Source organism: Tachypleus tridentatus, chromosome 9, assembly GCF_004210375.1.
Source record: "Tachypleus tridentatus isolate NWPU-2018 chromosome 9, ASM421037v1, whole genome shotgun sequence".
NCBI classification, from domain to species: Eukaryota; Metazoa; Arthropoda; class Merostomata; order Xiphosura; family Limulidae; genus Tachypleus; species Tachypleus tridentatus.
In genome coordinates, this window is record NC_134833.1 from 73,085,378 (window position 1) to 73,101,015 (window position 15,638).

General features: G+C 33.6%; 1 protein-coding gene across 5 annotated transcripts in view; it reads right to left on the reverse strand.

The window, feature by feature from the left end:
* Positions 1–12,328, reverse strand: part of LOC143225493 (anoctamin-4) — a 97,886-nt gene extending 85,558 nt beyond the window's left edge. For 4 of the 5 annotated variants that reach the window (XM_076454997.1, XM_076454996.1, XM_076454998.1 and 1 more), the window contains exon 1: positions 11,761–12,327. In XM_076454997.1, the coding sequence (XP_076311112.1) occupies positions 11,761–11,949 (189 nt within the window). In that variant the 5' untranslated portion in view covers positions 11,950–12,327. Of the gene's footprint in view, positions 1–11,760 lie in introns of all 5 variants that reach the window. The other variant, XM_076454994.1, reaches the window with a different exon arrangement.
* Positions 12,329–15,638: the final 3,310 nt, after the last annotated feature.

The window sequence follows — 15,638 nt, forward strand, 5'->3', positions numbered from 1 at the left end:
TAATCCATCTATACTTTCTTGTGTTGGTATATAATTAAAATGTTTTGACAGTTTATCTGAAACAACTAAAATTTTCATTCCAAAAAAAAACAACAACAACAACAGCAGAGTGTGCATACTCATTCAAACAGGTAGGTGGGCTTTCACCACCAGATTATACTTAATTTGTAAGCATTCCCTTCCTCTAAAGATCAGCTGTTTTCATATTAAACACAACGTTCTTTAAAAAATCAGGCTATTTCCACAGAATGTCTAGTAGAGAACAGAACTAAAAAAGTGCACTTATGATACTCTCTCTTCTTTTCTATATTCACTACATTAGAGATATATGTCATCCTCAGTTTCCGTTTAACCTTATCACATTTGCTGACAACACTGTTCTTTGTGGTAACTTGTTTAACAATGGTTACTCGTAACAACGTCTTTCAGATCACTCTAAACAAATTATTTACCTAGTGCCACCCTATCATAAGTAGCTCACTCTTAATGCTGTTAAAACACAAATCATTCTATTTGTTCTAAAACATCACAAGTACCATCCTTTTTGCAACACATTTCTGTTTAATGTTATCATGGAAAAAAATCTTATCCAGCTATATGATAAAAGGAAAGTTCTGGATGTATTGTTTGATGAACATCTCATATATGAAGCCAGGATGTCGAATCTCCTATAAAAATCACACAAGGTCTATAGAATTTTCTTCTGAATCTGTATGGATGTACAACTTTGACTTTTTTCCCCACGCTATTATGATCAATTATACAGCTCAGAGTATAATACACTTCGGTTAGTTTTTCATACCGTGTGACCTAGTTCCACTGAAGACATTCAAGCTCGTATTATTCCAGCATATTCTTTACTACCTCTACGTTTAACCATCGTAACATTTTTTTTTGGAATTACTACATGATAATATTATTCTATCGAGGAAGGTCATGTCTTCTGTGGATCACCTTTTCCATTTTTATTTCATATTTGGGAATACTAACTACATTTCTGCACCACAGCAAACTTATCACTTTATTTTTATTCTTTCTGAGATCGGTTACTTCCAACATACAGACCAGATGATTCTATTCGAAGCTCCTAGACATGGTAGTTAGGGAGCTCAACTCGCAATCTCCGTCTCCTAAAATACTCGCCTTTTCGGCTATGAGAACATTATAATATGACCTGTTTTCATTATTCTTTCATAAAGATTAATTCAATGGGGCGGTATTGACTAGCTGCTATCCCAAAGGTTTATCACTTCGATATGAGGGATTGCTAATGTAACTTTGTATGATATTCAAGAAACAAACAAACAAACAAACAAATCAATATTCCCTGTACATTCGCTACATGTACTCTCTACCTCTTTTTGAATCTTCAGTAATTTCTTCTTCTTCATTTATTTCTTCTAATCATCCATTTTATACGTAGCTTTCCATTATCAAGTTTCACCCGTGGCTACAAAAGGAATGTAACCCTTTAATATCCCGCCAGCCCTTATGTTTGAATAAAGTGGCAATTAAAAACCTTTTCTTTCATTTTAAATGAATAAATTAAGATGAACGTGGGAAAGAATATTTGCACTTAATTTAATTTTATAACAAATGTTAGTTTTAATGTTTTTGCAGTTTTTGGCGTTTAAACAGTAATTTTTAGAAACACTATTAGATATGGTGAAATAAATTCGACATAAAAAGTGCGTAGGTAACAAATCGCTAACCGATATTTCAATGTTGTTCATTAAGTTTAATTTGTGTTTCTGTTTAAACAACAAAGAATGTTTACTGTGTTTAGGATACTAATTGGAGTAACCTCCTTTTAGACGGGCTAAAAAAAGACTCGTTTGTAACAAAGGAGAGGAAGTTGTTCTTCTATTTTTTTTCTTAATATAATAAACATTAAAAGTGCCCTAAACATAAAGGTACCAATATTGGAAACAAAGACATGCTGTTTTAAAGAATTCTAACAACAGTGATGGCATAGTTCATTTTAATGCTGAAGGATTTACAACATTGGTAGATTTCCCGAAATTAGATGGGGTTTAAAACCCCATTCCCCATGACATCCTGTATCATTGTGTCAGGTTTATGGCTAAATTATCAATAAATGTATAAACGTATATGTTACAGATACACACACACATATTGACGCTAATTTATATAGATTACAATGAATATCACAGCATCCCGGTTCTGTAAAGGTTCTTTTAGACAGATAGATATGCATATAAGATAGCTAATAACCAATATTGTATTTTGACCAATACAAAAAAAATGTTTTGTTAAAATACGACTGATCTTTCTTAATATTCCTGCTAAACTGTGTGATTATTTTTTTAACTTAATTTCATCTCACTTTAGTTTTTGATGTGCCTCGTCTATCCTAATAGTTAGGACGCTCAACTCGGGATTTACGGATCATCGAACAAGCTTGTCCTATCAGTCACGGAAACATTGTAGTTTGATAGTCAAACCCATTTTTTGCTGTTAAAGAGTTAGCTGTTGGTTGTGTTGACTATCTACATTCCTTTTAGTATATCACTAGGAACGACTAGCGCAAAATTTACCAAAAACTCTCTAGACATTACTGTCGAGCAGACTATCGATTTAAACATAGACATATTGCTAATGTATATATTCACAACTGTTAATACTATCATCATTTTATATTTTTAGGAAGTTAAACCATAAAGGTTTCTGCTTTCTAAAGAGAACAAATATGCAAATAATGCAAATCCTTACTGCGTAAAAACGTAACTAATTCTAGTTAGAGTATCAACTGACAAATAGCTCAAATGATCGCAACAGATGTTACGCAGAAGATACTGTCGTGAAATCATAATTTATTAATCACTTCATGACGTGATTGGCAAACAGTAATTCAATACGAATTATATCGGTCTTTATTACAGAATTGGTTTTCCGTTCCCTGGTTGTTAAAAATAACAAACAAATTAGTTTACGTGTGGCTTTAAAAGACGTTAAAAGAAGAATTGAAAACTTAAATATAAATCCCAGCTAACTTTTTGTGTATAGAACCTAAAACAATGAGATAAGTATACAAATAGTGAGGACGGCACTAAGCTTAAGCAAACTAAACAATTTCTTAGGGCCCCAAGCAGCTAAAAAGGCCTTTAATTCATTTTTTAAATTATTATTTTAATATGAATTTTGGGTTTTGCCTGTTTTAGTATTGTACTCATTTGAAGAAAATATATTTTCGATTAATACAATTCACACACACACATGACTCAATAACGGACGGACTTTCAACATTTGCAGCAGCAACACCCTTTTTTTTTTTGTCAGGAACACATGTGGTGTGCATGCGCTTTTTGACTAAGTGCACTACACATACACAGTGTGCATGATTTGAGAAAGATGCTAACACACCAACGTTAATGTGTGAGTAGAAATGACTTTTTACCAGTTGTACTGATATGTGTTGTGTAGGTGTATTTTCTTGTTTGAGGAAATACAATTAGTCTTTGTTGTTTTTTAACAGGACGAGAAGAGCCAAAAATATAGCTACTTAAAGGACCTGAATGAGCAAGCACTACCACTGTCAATAACCTTGTGAATACAGCAAACAAATGGAAGCATTAGTGTAAGATCATGAATTAAAACATCGGTAGCACACATAAAATAAGTTGCGACATTGAATAAGTAATGTTGAGAGAATAAAATATTTCTGTTTGACTGGTTTGCATTGTTAGTTTCTTTAATTTCGCGCAAAGCTACACGAGGGCCATCTGCGCTTGCCCTCCTTAATTTAGCAGTGTAAGACTAGAAGGAAGGCAGCTAATTATTATTATCTACCGTGAACTCTTGAGCATCTCTTTTATCAACGAATAGTGAGATTGATCGTTACATTATAGCGCTCCCATGGCTGAAAGGACGAACATGTTTGGTGTGACGGGGATTCGAACCCGTGACCCGTAGATTGCGTGTCGAGCGCCTTAACCACCTGGCCATGGCGGGCCTCTGTTTGACTGTAAGCTCACTTCAGTCAATCAAAATACATATAGAGATATAGGAATAAATTTAATTTACAACGAGCACTGTGAATTAAATAAATTATCAGTAAAATAAAAACATTTAAATTCCAAAATCTATAGAGATTGTATATAAAATATTACATTCGAAGTTTAAACTTAATAATATTGACTTTTGATTTTATTAATGCAAATAATATATATTTGTGGCTGATATTCTATCCTTAGTGTACATGTCGAAAGCAGTTAGTTTTTATTATGAGGTTACAGAATCGTATTTTACTCATAAACTATCCGTGTAGTTTCATTTGAGATTCATGAGTTATGTGGTGTAAGAAATGCATATAAACTATGTCTTGATTACAAATATTATAATCATGTTACCCTAATTAAAGTTATTTTTCGCCCACTTTAATCTAAATACAAATATTAGTTACATCAACAAACTCAGGGTTCATTTAATAACATTACGTTTAATTAATTCGTGCAGTTTTGTTATTAGCATCTGGGGCATTTCATCCTCTTTGCTTATATCCAGATACGCTTTGAGTAATGTAAAACAAAAAACTTACTGGACGTGCTAATGTGGAACTCTTCAGTACTTGAAAACTTTTAAAAGTGTCATAAAACGAATTTACATACCCAGAATTAATTCCATCACTCAAGAATTCAATGATGATTCAGAACTCTAAATCAGCTCATTTACTGTCAGAGAGTGCAATTGTTGGCTCTGGTGGTGCCTCGATAATGGAAACTGGGATAACATGTAGGATGGTAACTACTTAATATCATTGCCATTGTTTGCTTTCGAAGGATATATCTTATTTTCTAGCAACCTTGAAATACTTTGAATGTAAATGTGTCCTCTCGGTTATTTGAATGGTCTGAAGGAGTGATCAGTGCTTTATCATATCGTGGTATTCTGGATGATAATGCGCTGTCTGCATTAGTTAATTTATTTGGAAAAATATCACACTCACGCTTTTCTCAACATGGTAATGTTAATATTAAACTACATACTATACCCAGGCGTGGTTTAATCAAGTAACATTCAAGATCTGCCCTGGTAACTCTAAGTTCCTGATTTCAACCTAACTTAAGTGCTCAGGAACGTTTCAGAATAACATCTGAGGTAATGAACGTGTAGACTTTCGAGAAAAGTGGCGGGCTGTTATACTAGATGTGTAACAATGACTGATGGTAAATATTAACAGCATAGTCTAAGCTATTACACCTCACATACACCTCATGAATGCGCCATCCCTGTATGATAAGATGGAGAACACAAAACTACTTAACATCTTGAAGGTTAACTTGTTAAACATAAAATAATACAGATTTATGAAGATAATTCGGAATAACCGGGAACTAAACATACTTAACTAGACGAAAGTTTCTTTAGAAAACGATTTAAATATTTAACCTGGCAAAATATCTTATTTTTCCAAAATATTTAGATCATCTAGCGAGTCATTAATATAAATCACAATATACTTTTGATCTTTTACCTGTTCACAGATGTTTCATAGGTTTGTAAAAAGCACCAGCTGGATTTGTCTTACACACTTATGACTTAAAATATAAATGCAGATAAATTTTGTTTTTAATATATTCACTACCCTTCTCCATTGAAATCCGGAAAGTCTGGCCACTGTTATTATATTGTACATTGTACAATTATGACTGTTGTTTTCAATAAAAGGTTGGTAAATGAGTTTCACTTGAGCTTATTACATGTTTTATATCCCGATTTTGGTCTCTTCAGAGCGATTTTCACTAAAGCCATGAACTGCACATGACTAATGAGCATATGATTCTCAATACGAAAACTGATTACGTTTGTTTGTTTTATAACACATAGCATTCAACTTCAGAGTGTGTGTCAAAAGTAATATGCTCTGAAATACGTCACTTAATTTTTACAAAATACCAGCTTATTACAGATAATTGTAGTACGAAACATTATATTAAACATTAAAAATAAAATAAAATTACCATAATACTATTTACAATTCCGTAGTTGTCTTGGGAAATTAAAACTTCTTGGTTAAAATCTTTAATTAAAAATACGCTTTTAATATATTTAAATAGTTTTACATACCCTACTCTCAAGTATTAAAAATAACGATATCCACCATTTTCAAAATTTAACAGTAAAGTTTATTCAAATCTTGAAATTTGATAGTTAAATCTAAACTATAAGGACGTTTTTGTATTAAATTATAATATTTCCTAATACTGAAAAAACTCGTGAACATGTTTTTATTTTTCCAAATTCTTAGCTTTCGCACAATTTGTAAAATGAAGTACTTTCTGTTGTTGAGCGCAAAGTTACACAATGAGTAATTTGTTGCTGTTCTCACCAAGGGTATGAAAATTCGATTTCTAGCGGTAGAAAAATTTTCACTCAGCCACTGAGAGAGGGGCGGATTGAAAGGAAGTAAATGACTTTGCCAATTTTTATGGTATAAGCCCTCAAGTATAACGTTGTTAATAACAGATATATAAAATTTAAGTTGTTTTAAAAGTTAAGAAATCAACTTAATTTCCAGCCTAATTACACTACTTGTTTTAATAACTTCAACATTCTGATGTATTTTCTATCCATTAGCAAAACAATTCGAATAACTTCTGTGGATATAATGTTCGTTTATATTAAGGCTGAGGGTGAGCTAGTGGACAGCATGTCGCATTGCGAATTACAAAGTTAAGGTTCGAACTGTCATATGTTGCTGAACACGCTCTGCTCTTTAAAACTGAAGGATTCACAACTGTTACAATAAATGTCGTTGTTCGTTTAGTTTGATTGCTTCGTAAATGATGGTTGTTGTTGGTTGGCTATTTTTCAGTTTTAAATTAGGGATAGCTGTATATACATTTAATAAATATTATGAAAAAAGAAATTTATAACGAAAAATATGCCCTCAGCATTCGAGGTGAAAGGTCTTAATTACATTATAAATACAAAGGATTATAAAAAAACTCTACATTTAAAATTTGGTTCCTGGAAAATATGTGTTATTTCTTAATTGCTTATGTTATAAAAGTACAGAAAATGGCCATTATTCTCTTCAAACTTTGCTTCTGTGACCTGGAAAAAGAAATTTAGAAATAAACCTATTTTCTATGTAAAAACGGACATATTTGCACATTTTCGTTTACATAAGGTCTGAATAAAACAACATATGAATCAAGACTTACATGTATTTATACTAAAGTTATACAAAAATGAGCAAAATTGTTTAGAAGTGAGTAGTTTTTCGAGATTTGCGTCTGTAATATAAACCACTTTCACGTATCAGCTCTCAAATATAGTCTCCCATCATGTTTTCGTTATACGCTCCTTGGTAGCAGCGTTCAAAGTCCAGTATATGTTGGTGGAAGCGCTCGCCTTGCTCCTCTGAGTATGTTCCCATGTTCTCCTTGAATTTATCAAGATGAGCGTCAAGGATATGGACTTTCAGGGAAATCCTGCAGCCCATTTTGCCGTAGTTCTCACCAGAGTCTCAACCAGTTCCACGTAATTTTTAGCCTTGTGATTGTTCAAGAAGCCTCAAACCACTGCGACAAAGCTGTTCAATCTTTTTTTTTTCCTTCCTATTGAGCTGTTTAGGGAATTCTGTGCACTCCAGGATCTTCTTTATTTGTGGTCCAACGAAGACACCTGACAACTTAGGGAAGAAGTCTCGAAGGTACTTGAAGGCTGCAGACTCCTTATCAAGAGCTGTGAAAAATTGTTTCATAAGACCCAATTTTATGTGCAATGGTGGGAGCAACACCTTCTGGAGGTTCACTAGTGGCTTACACTTGACATTGTGCCTTCCCACAGAGAACTCGGTCCGTTGTGGCCAGTGCTTCCTGTTTTAGTGCGCTGCAGTGCCCCTGCTGTCCCAAAGGCAAAGATAATAGGGACACTTGGTAAAGTCTCCTCAGAGATCCATCAGGAATGTCACTATTTTGAAGTCTCAGATAACCTCCCAGCCATACTCATCATACTTCAAGTCGTCTAGCAAGGTCTTGACGCTGTTGTATTCCTCTTTGAGGTGCACCGAATGAACCAGGGGAGAAACGGATACTTATTCCCGTTATGGAGCAGCACAGCTTTAAGGCTTCTGGATGAGCTATGAATAAAGAGGCGCTTCTTGTTCAGGTTACGGGCAATTCCAATTGCCTCGCACATACCGGGTACATTGTGGCAGAAGCAGAGCTCATCTTGAGGCGTGAAGGTCACAAAAGCAAAGTTTGAAGAGAAAAATAAGTCTTTTCCATTTACTTTAAGCATAAGCAATTGAAAAATAACACTTTCTGTCCAGGAACAAGAAAAATTAAAAATTTTGTTACATTGTGTTATTATATATTAGAAACTCTTTGTCCTAAGGGAACTGAAGTTTACTTAAGGTAAACTGAGAATAATTTTTATTGAGATAAGTGTGTTTCAGAAACAGTCACAGAAGATGTTCTGTTCTATTTTTCAGTCACTTACAATCTAGGATTTTAATTTTAAATAAAACCACTGCAAGTGTAATCTCCTCTGGACAGTAATAATTGATTCTTTCAATAAATATCATTCACACTAACTTGCATTTCAGTATCAATCTCGTATTGCTGAAAGAGAAAAAGAAAGCAATGCTAACTTGCGTGAAAAACAATTTAGGTACACAACATACTATGGTTTTAAAAAATCCAATATCATGCATTTCCAACTTTCCTCATTACAGCTTACGATACCATCATTTTAAATGCTGTCCCGTATGTCCTATAATAACTATAATAGTAAGCTTGTGATCTAACGAATGACTATTTCTAAAGTTCTGTTCTATAGACAGAAGTATATTTGTTTGTTTTATCGTGCAAAGCTGCACGAGGGCTATCTGCGATAGCAGTCTCTAATTTAGCAGTATAAGACGAGAGGGAAGGCAGCTAGTCATGACCACCCACCCTTAACTCTTGGGCTACTCTTTTACCAACGAATAGTGGGATTGACCGTCACATTATAATGACCCAACGAGCATGTTTGGTGTGATGGGGATTCAAACCCGCGACTCTCAGACTACGAGTCGAGCTCCTTAACCACCTGGCCATGCCGGGCCCAGACTTAAATCCTTCATCATTCTTCACATAACCTTTTAAAAAGCAATTTGACACAATTTCAACGATAACAGTTATATATAAGTTGTATTTATGTATTTATAGACTTGAATACCTTCGAATGTGTTTAGAATTTAATATGAAAAAAATTATTGTTCTGCAAGTAGTGCATTGACCTCTATGGAATCTTATAAGCACAATATTTTAATGTCATACAGGTTTTGAAACTATATAGCATTAAGACTACCAACTTATTCTTCTACATTAACCAACAGAAACGCTGGTGCAGATATCCCCCGAGTAGCTTTGCGCAAAATTAAAAAAACACAAAAAAAAACAGGAACACTGTTTGAAGTACTGAAAAAATAAAGCTGGACTATCATTCGATTCACCACTTACTATTACCTTAAAATGAGTTCGAGAATTTCTACCCTAAAGAACTAACGCTAGATTTTCTTCAAATATATGTACATATAAGTGCATTGTGGAAAGTAAAAGACAAAAATAACAACAACACCAAACCAGTTGCGGAGTACGTTTTATCAAAACTATTTTGTAGCTTCACCACATTGTTACAGTACACAAAACCAAGTCCGGTCGCAATCTATCCGATGACTGTGGTCTTGACAATAGCTCAGTAGTGTTGTTTCAATTTGAAAAAAAAAAAAATTCAGTTGAAAGCTCTCCTGTCCAAAGTACACCACTCCTGAATGTAGCCACCAGTGGCACGGTGATATGTCTGCCTACTTATACTGCTACAAACCGTGTTTCGATACTCGTGATGGACAGAGCACAGATAGCCAATTGTGTTGCTTTGCGCTTATCTTAAAACAAACAAACAAATCCTTAGTGCAAATTTTCTGTAATACATCTAGTGTATGAATACAACGATTTCCCAATGCCTCTTTCCACATTCTGATCACATTGTGTGCCGTGTCATAACAGAGATGTCTTTATCTAGTTGCTTGAGGCATACAACAGTCGAACGAATATGTCGTTGAAGCAATTTGTGTACAGATGACTTGTGTCATTTTTCCAGATGAGAATCCTTCTTGAACGTGTTTTGTTCTGTTACCGGACACACGTGGACAGCTAGTGTCACTGTCCTTTGTGTTCGTACATTGTCATAAAATGTAAGACACTGCGAGTTTGGATACGACTTGTTGCAAGTCTCTTTCTTAGGTGTTCCTGATACCCCAAACTGAACCATATTCATTTGTTTTCCAATGTCATTACGAAAAGTAAGATAATAAACACCCAAACATTTAGAACATGCAAGTATTAATATTTTGCGTCGGAAAGGGCTATTACATACATTTCCCAAAACTAATCAGTTTTCGGTAGCATCACGCTACCGTAAACATCAAACAATGTCAAAACATAGTTTCAATGCATGCCGTTCCACCGCGACTTTATATTGGCTGTGTTTGTTATATAACTTACCGATTTGCATACATTCAAGATCATTTTAATATAACACACTCAACCCCCTGTAATATACATAGCACCACTACAAGAAGCCCTTATGAAACAAGGCACATAAAAATATACATTGTTCTCTATTATGCAGTTAAGTTTAGCCGCGTTTAAAGATACCATTGCCTATTAGAAACTTTTATTGGATGGTTAAAAAGAAGAATGCCATAATAATATATTGCAACGAACTTATAAGGCTTAAATCCAGAGTTATATTCCCCACGATGAAGAAATCGCACATATTTCATTTTTAGCTTTGTGTTATAACAAACAGAAAAAAATTCTCGAATTTATTTATGAACCTGAAACAAATAATAGGAACGCTGTGTTATTGTAAGCACAGCTTTGTTATTTTATACAGAAAAATTGCATTTGGCATCTAAGCCACAAAACACAAACATTGTTTCACTGACAGAATAAAAGTTGACGATTCTTGTTTGATTAGACATCGTATTTGTTGAATTTGTCCCTAGCAGCTCAGTGTAAGTTTGTGGGCTTATAACGTTAAAAAATGAATTTCGATACTCTCGGTTAGCAAAGCACAGTTAATACATTGTGCAACTTTGTGCTTAATAAAAATCATTACTTCTAAAAAAATTACTCAAAACTCATTTTTTTAAGAAAGTTATTGTAATTAAATTCTTCTGTAAAACAATTTAGGAAAATAACAGCTACAACTATTTTTACAAATTAAGTTTTTGTCTTGAAGAAAATACAACAAAAGAATGATAGTCATGACTAGAATATTTTATTTAAATCGTTCGATTCAATTTCATTTTTTATCTGAGCCTCATTTACCGAATCCATTAAGGTTATAGTTATATGTTTCAAAAAAAGATTGTTTTAATGACTTTTGGGAACAAAATTTCGTTCACATTTCGAGATATCAGTAGTCCCTAAGCAAGAAAATTATAGCACCTAGCTCTTTCTGTTTGTGTTTCGTGAGCTAACTAGCACCTGCATATTAGATTTAAAATACGTATGTGGTAGGTTAAATATGATTTTTAAATATATAGTAATATAAACAGTTTAATAGCAAAAATTAAAGAAAAATCCACTCATTCTGAGTAGTCTGTGAACGTCACTTATAAATAACGGATGTATTACTTATTTTCATTAACTACGCGATTAAGAATTCGATAACGAAACAATAACTGTAATACTGAAGCATATTAGTTATATAACAGAACAACAAATAGGTATGTCTTACCTCAGTGACAATGGAAATCCTGCCTCTGGATGTAGAGGTATAGTAGTCTGTTGAAGACTGTCTGATACAAGGATCAACAGAGTCGTTAAGCTCCATTCCAGTTAATCGTGAAGTTTTGGTCGTAGACATTGGGAAAGCATACTTCTGTTCCATCCGAGGAGAATCTAACAACCACGTAGGAGAAGACATTTTATCTTGCTTTACGATCGGTTGGCACTACTCTTAACGCGATTTATTAAAATTGGTGCTTCATATCTAGAACGACTATTCTGTACACGTTCAAGAAGCTCAAGATAAATTGATCTAAAAGCGATGGCTTTGCTGGTGTTTAGAGCCACTTCCGATATTTCTTATCAAAACCACAGGTTCACCTTATTTTTCTCATTACTTCAATTACTTCATGCTAAGAAATTCAATCCTTACTGGTTCCGTTTCTTGACCTTATTATTATAAATTCACAGCGGAAACGGGTTGATAACAGTATTTAACTAGATTACTACTTTTTAAAAACTACCAGCGCATCCACTCACTACCAAAAGCTGTATAAAAGTGCCTGAATGACGTTATACCACTCAAAACCGATATATTATATGGGCTTGCTATTAGTGTAGAAATCGATCCCGCCACCATTCCCTCCACTAACAAATGTTCTCTTTCACGTGTCTGAACGCCAGAAATAATAGAAAACTTTACGAGATACCCTACATTTTTAAAATAATGATAATGAATTGAAAAAAAATAGATAGTTCCATAACACATGACAAGAAAATAATGTTTAATATAAAATATATCGAAACTTAGTGTTACTAGTTTGTACAACTCCCCAAACTCATTGATTCTCGCTGATCTAACTATAATAAACATACGATATTTTTGCGTATCTTTCCACTGTTTGTCTCTGAACAATACACATATTTGAAAGGCAGTATTTTATCAGTACTGCGTAATACGTAAGTACTTAGCCTTGAAATCCTATGTATAATATGTTTTTTTAACAAATAGATAACGTAAAAGTAAAATAGTTTTATGCAAACATTTAAAGCATATGAAATTAATAATGGATTTACGATGTTAAAATGTTCAATAGAATAATTAAGGAAATTACATATTTTTGTATAAAAGCTCCAGCTTTTATAATAATAAGTTCTCTCCTTAAATATGATCCTATATATCTCTATATATTAAAGATGTATAATGGGGAGGGGGAATGATTCAAGTACATTCCTTTCCTCGCTTCTTTATCTCTCATTATTTTTTCGTATTTGAACTGTTCTACAGTTCAGTCAGCGATGCTGACATTGTCTTTGCATCAAAATATCACAAAATTCAAAATTTTTATTTTCATCTCCTCCAGTTTTTTTATTATTTTGTGATGGTGTTATGGTTCTTTGCTGGTGTTTGAAATTTTACTTCAACAAATAATCTTGTGGCGAAACTGAGTTCACATAAGAGCAGGCCCGGCATGGTCAAGCGTGTTAAGGCGTTCGATTCCTAATCCGAGGGTCGCGGGTTCTCATCCCCGTCTCGCCAAACATGCTCGCCCTTTCAGCTGTGGGGGCGTTATAATGTTACAACCAAACCCACTATTCGTTGGTAAAAGAGTAGCCCAAGAGTTGGGGGTGGGTGGTGATGACTAGCTGCCTTCCCTCTAGTCTTACACTGCTAAATTAGGGACGTCTAGCACAGATAGCCCTCGAGTAGCTTTGTGCGAAATTCAAAAACAAACAAACAAACATAAGAGCAAGTTGTTTGAACGGCAGTGTGTTCGTGTTTTTTTGTGTTTTCTTATAGCAAAGTCACATCAGGCTATCTGCTGAACCCATCGAGGAGAATCGAACCGCTGATCTTAGCATTGTAAATCCGTAGACATACCTCTTTATTACCGGGGGAAACCTAAACCACACAGCACAAAAAATAGTTTAGTATGGGATTCAATAAACTCTTCAAAAGAGTCATTTGGCTTTAGAATAGGTATTCACTAAATTTTAGTACGTTGTATAGCGTAAATGTTTCGTTTCTATTTAAATAGCCTTCCAGCGAATCAACGACAAATCTGAAGGTTTATAACGCTAAAAACGGGGCTTGTATATCCGTGATGGGCACAGTACAAGTAGTCCATTGTATATAGTTGCCCTGAACAACAAATAAACAGTTTTAACAACTACTTATAGTTTTTCAACTTATCAAAAATCACTTTACGTTTTATTTCTTTATCGAAAAATTAAGTGATCGAGTAGATGTAACAATAGAGATGTTTTCAAATGAAACTTCTATTCCTACGGCGAGGTTTTTCATGTTTTATTGAAACAGAAGCTCGTACATTCTTAATGTAAATGCATTATATTACTCCAGGTTTTGTTGAATAAAAGCTTATTAATTAAACCCAGACAAGTTTCGCTGATTTATAGAGCATTGTACATATAATAAACTATGCGTTTTCGTACAACCGCTGCGGATGCCAGTTCATTATAAACATTATTCTGTAACCACATGATTTTTTAACCTAACATTTCACGAGAAGATTAAACAGGAACTTCGCAAGAAATTAAATAAATATTGTAGTATTGTCCAATAATTTTAATGAGTTATATTTATGAAATAGTTGAGTTACTTTTTCAACTCTGATACCTTTTGTTAAATAACAGTAAGAAGTTGTTAATTACATGTGTTTGGGTACAATTAATTTAATTTGTCTATAATTCATTAATTTCTATATACTCACTTCAAAGATTTTATTTGAACATTGGGTATACTTATGTCAACTGAGTCGTATTCAAACAATGAGAACATCTGAAAACAAGTTGTGTATACCAACCATTCTGTCTTATATTATTATTATTTAAAGAATGATTAGCAATTAAGTGAAATTTTCATATACACATGAGGTTTTGTTTGTTTATTGTTAAGTATGAAGTTACACAGTAAGCTATCTCTCTAAGTTCACAGCAAGCAATGCAACCATCAAAAGTTCTCGTACTTGCTGCTGAGCCACGAGATCATTAAATGAAAACTAACAAGATCAGTGTCCAAGAACCACTATCGCAGTTAGTATTCACTAAGTTCACTAAAATACTAAGAAGAAAATTTTTAACACCAATTTCAAGTCACTTGGTTCAACAGAAGCAAATGACGGTCCCTCTTACATTGTGTTCTGAGAGAGTGCTGTTTGGTGCAAAAAAAGAATTTTGTACAGGAAAATAAGATAACTAGTATAAACATTTTAGAATATTTGACCACTTTAACAGTAAGATAATTTTGTATAGATTACAACTCTCTTGAATATTTCAATGTTTCAAGTTTTATTTAAAAAAACCGAGTAAGGTTGATATACTACTAAAAAAGTGTGAAAAACGCCGGAATTTCCTCATCATTTACCACAACATCAAATATTTACAGTTTTGTTATCGAAGCAAACCAAGTTAACGATGTACTGAAATATTACGTTGGTCAAAATTCAAGAAATCGGTGTGAGTATAATAGAGCAAAACTACACAGTACATTTCCAATTGGATATAAGGGGCGAATTTTGAATGTTTAATAAGTGTTTTAATGCATGTGCTTTTGTTTTACTTTCTCTGCATGCCCTCTAACGCCTGACACGAATTTCATTTGGAAATTCTTTTTTAGGTCATAAAGTCACGTGAATGCCCATTTGGTATATTTTATCATTTCTATATTTTATCAACTTATTTCTCTGCAATAATTGAACATAAAAACGAAACTCAAAGCAACACAAACTAGTTCCTCAAGTTAATATTTGGTCAGCATTCCATTGGATTTTAGTAATGTTTCAGGTACATGTTTTCAATGAGTTTGTGCAGATATTCCTGAATGATTGACTGCCATCCTTCTTTGAATACTTTAAAAAGTTCATCTTC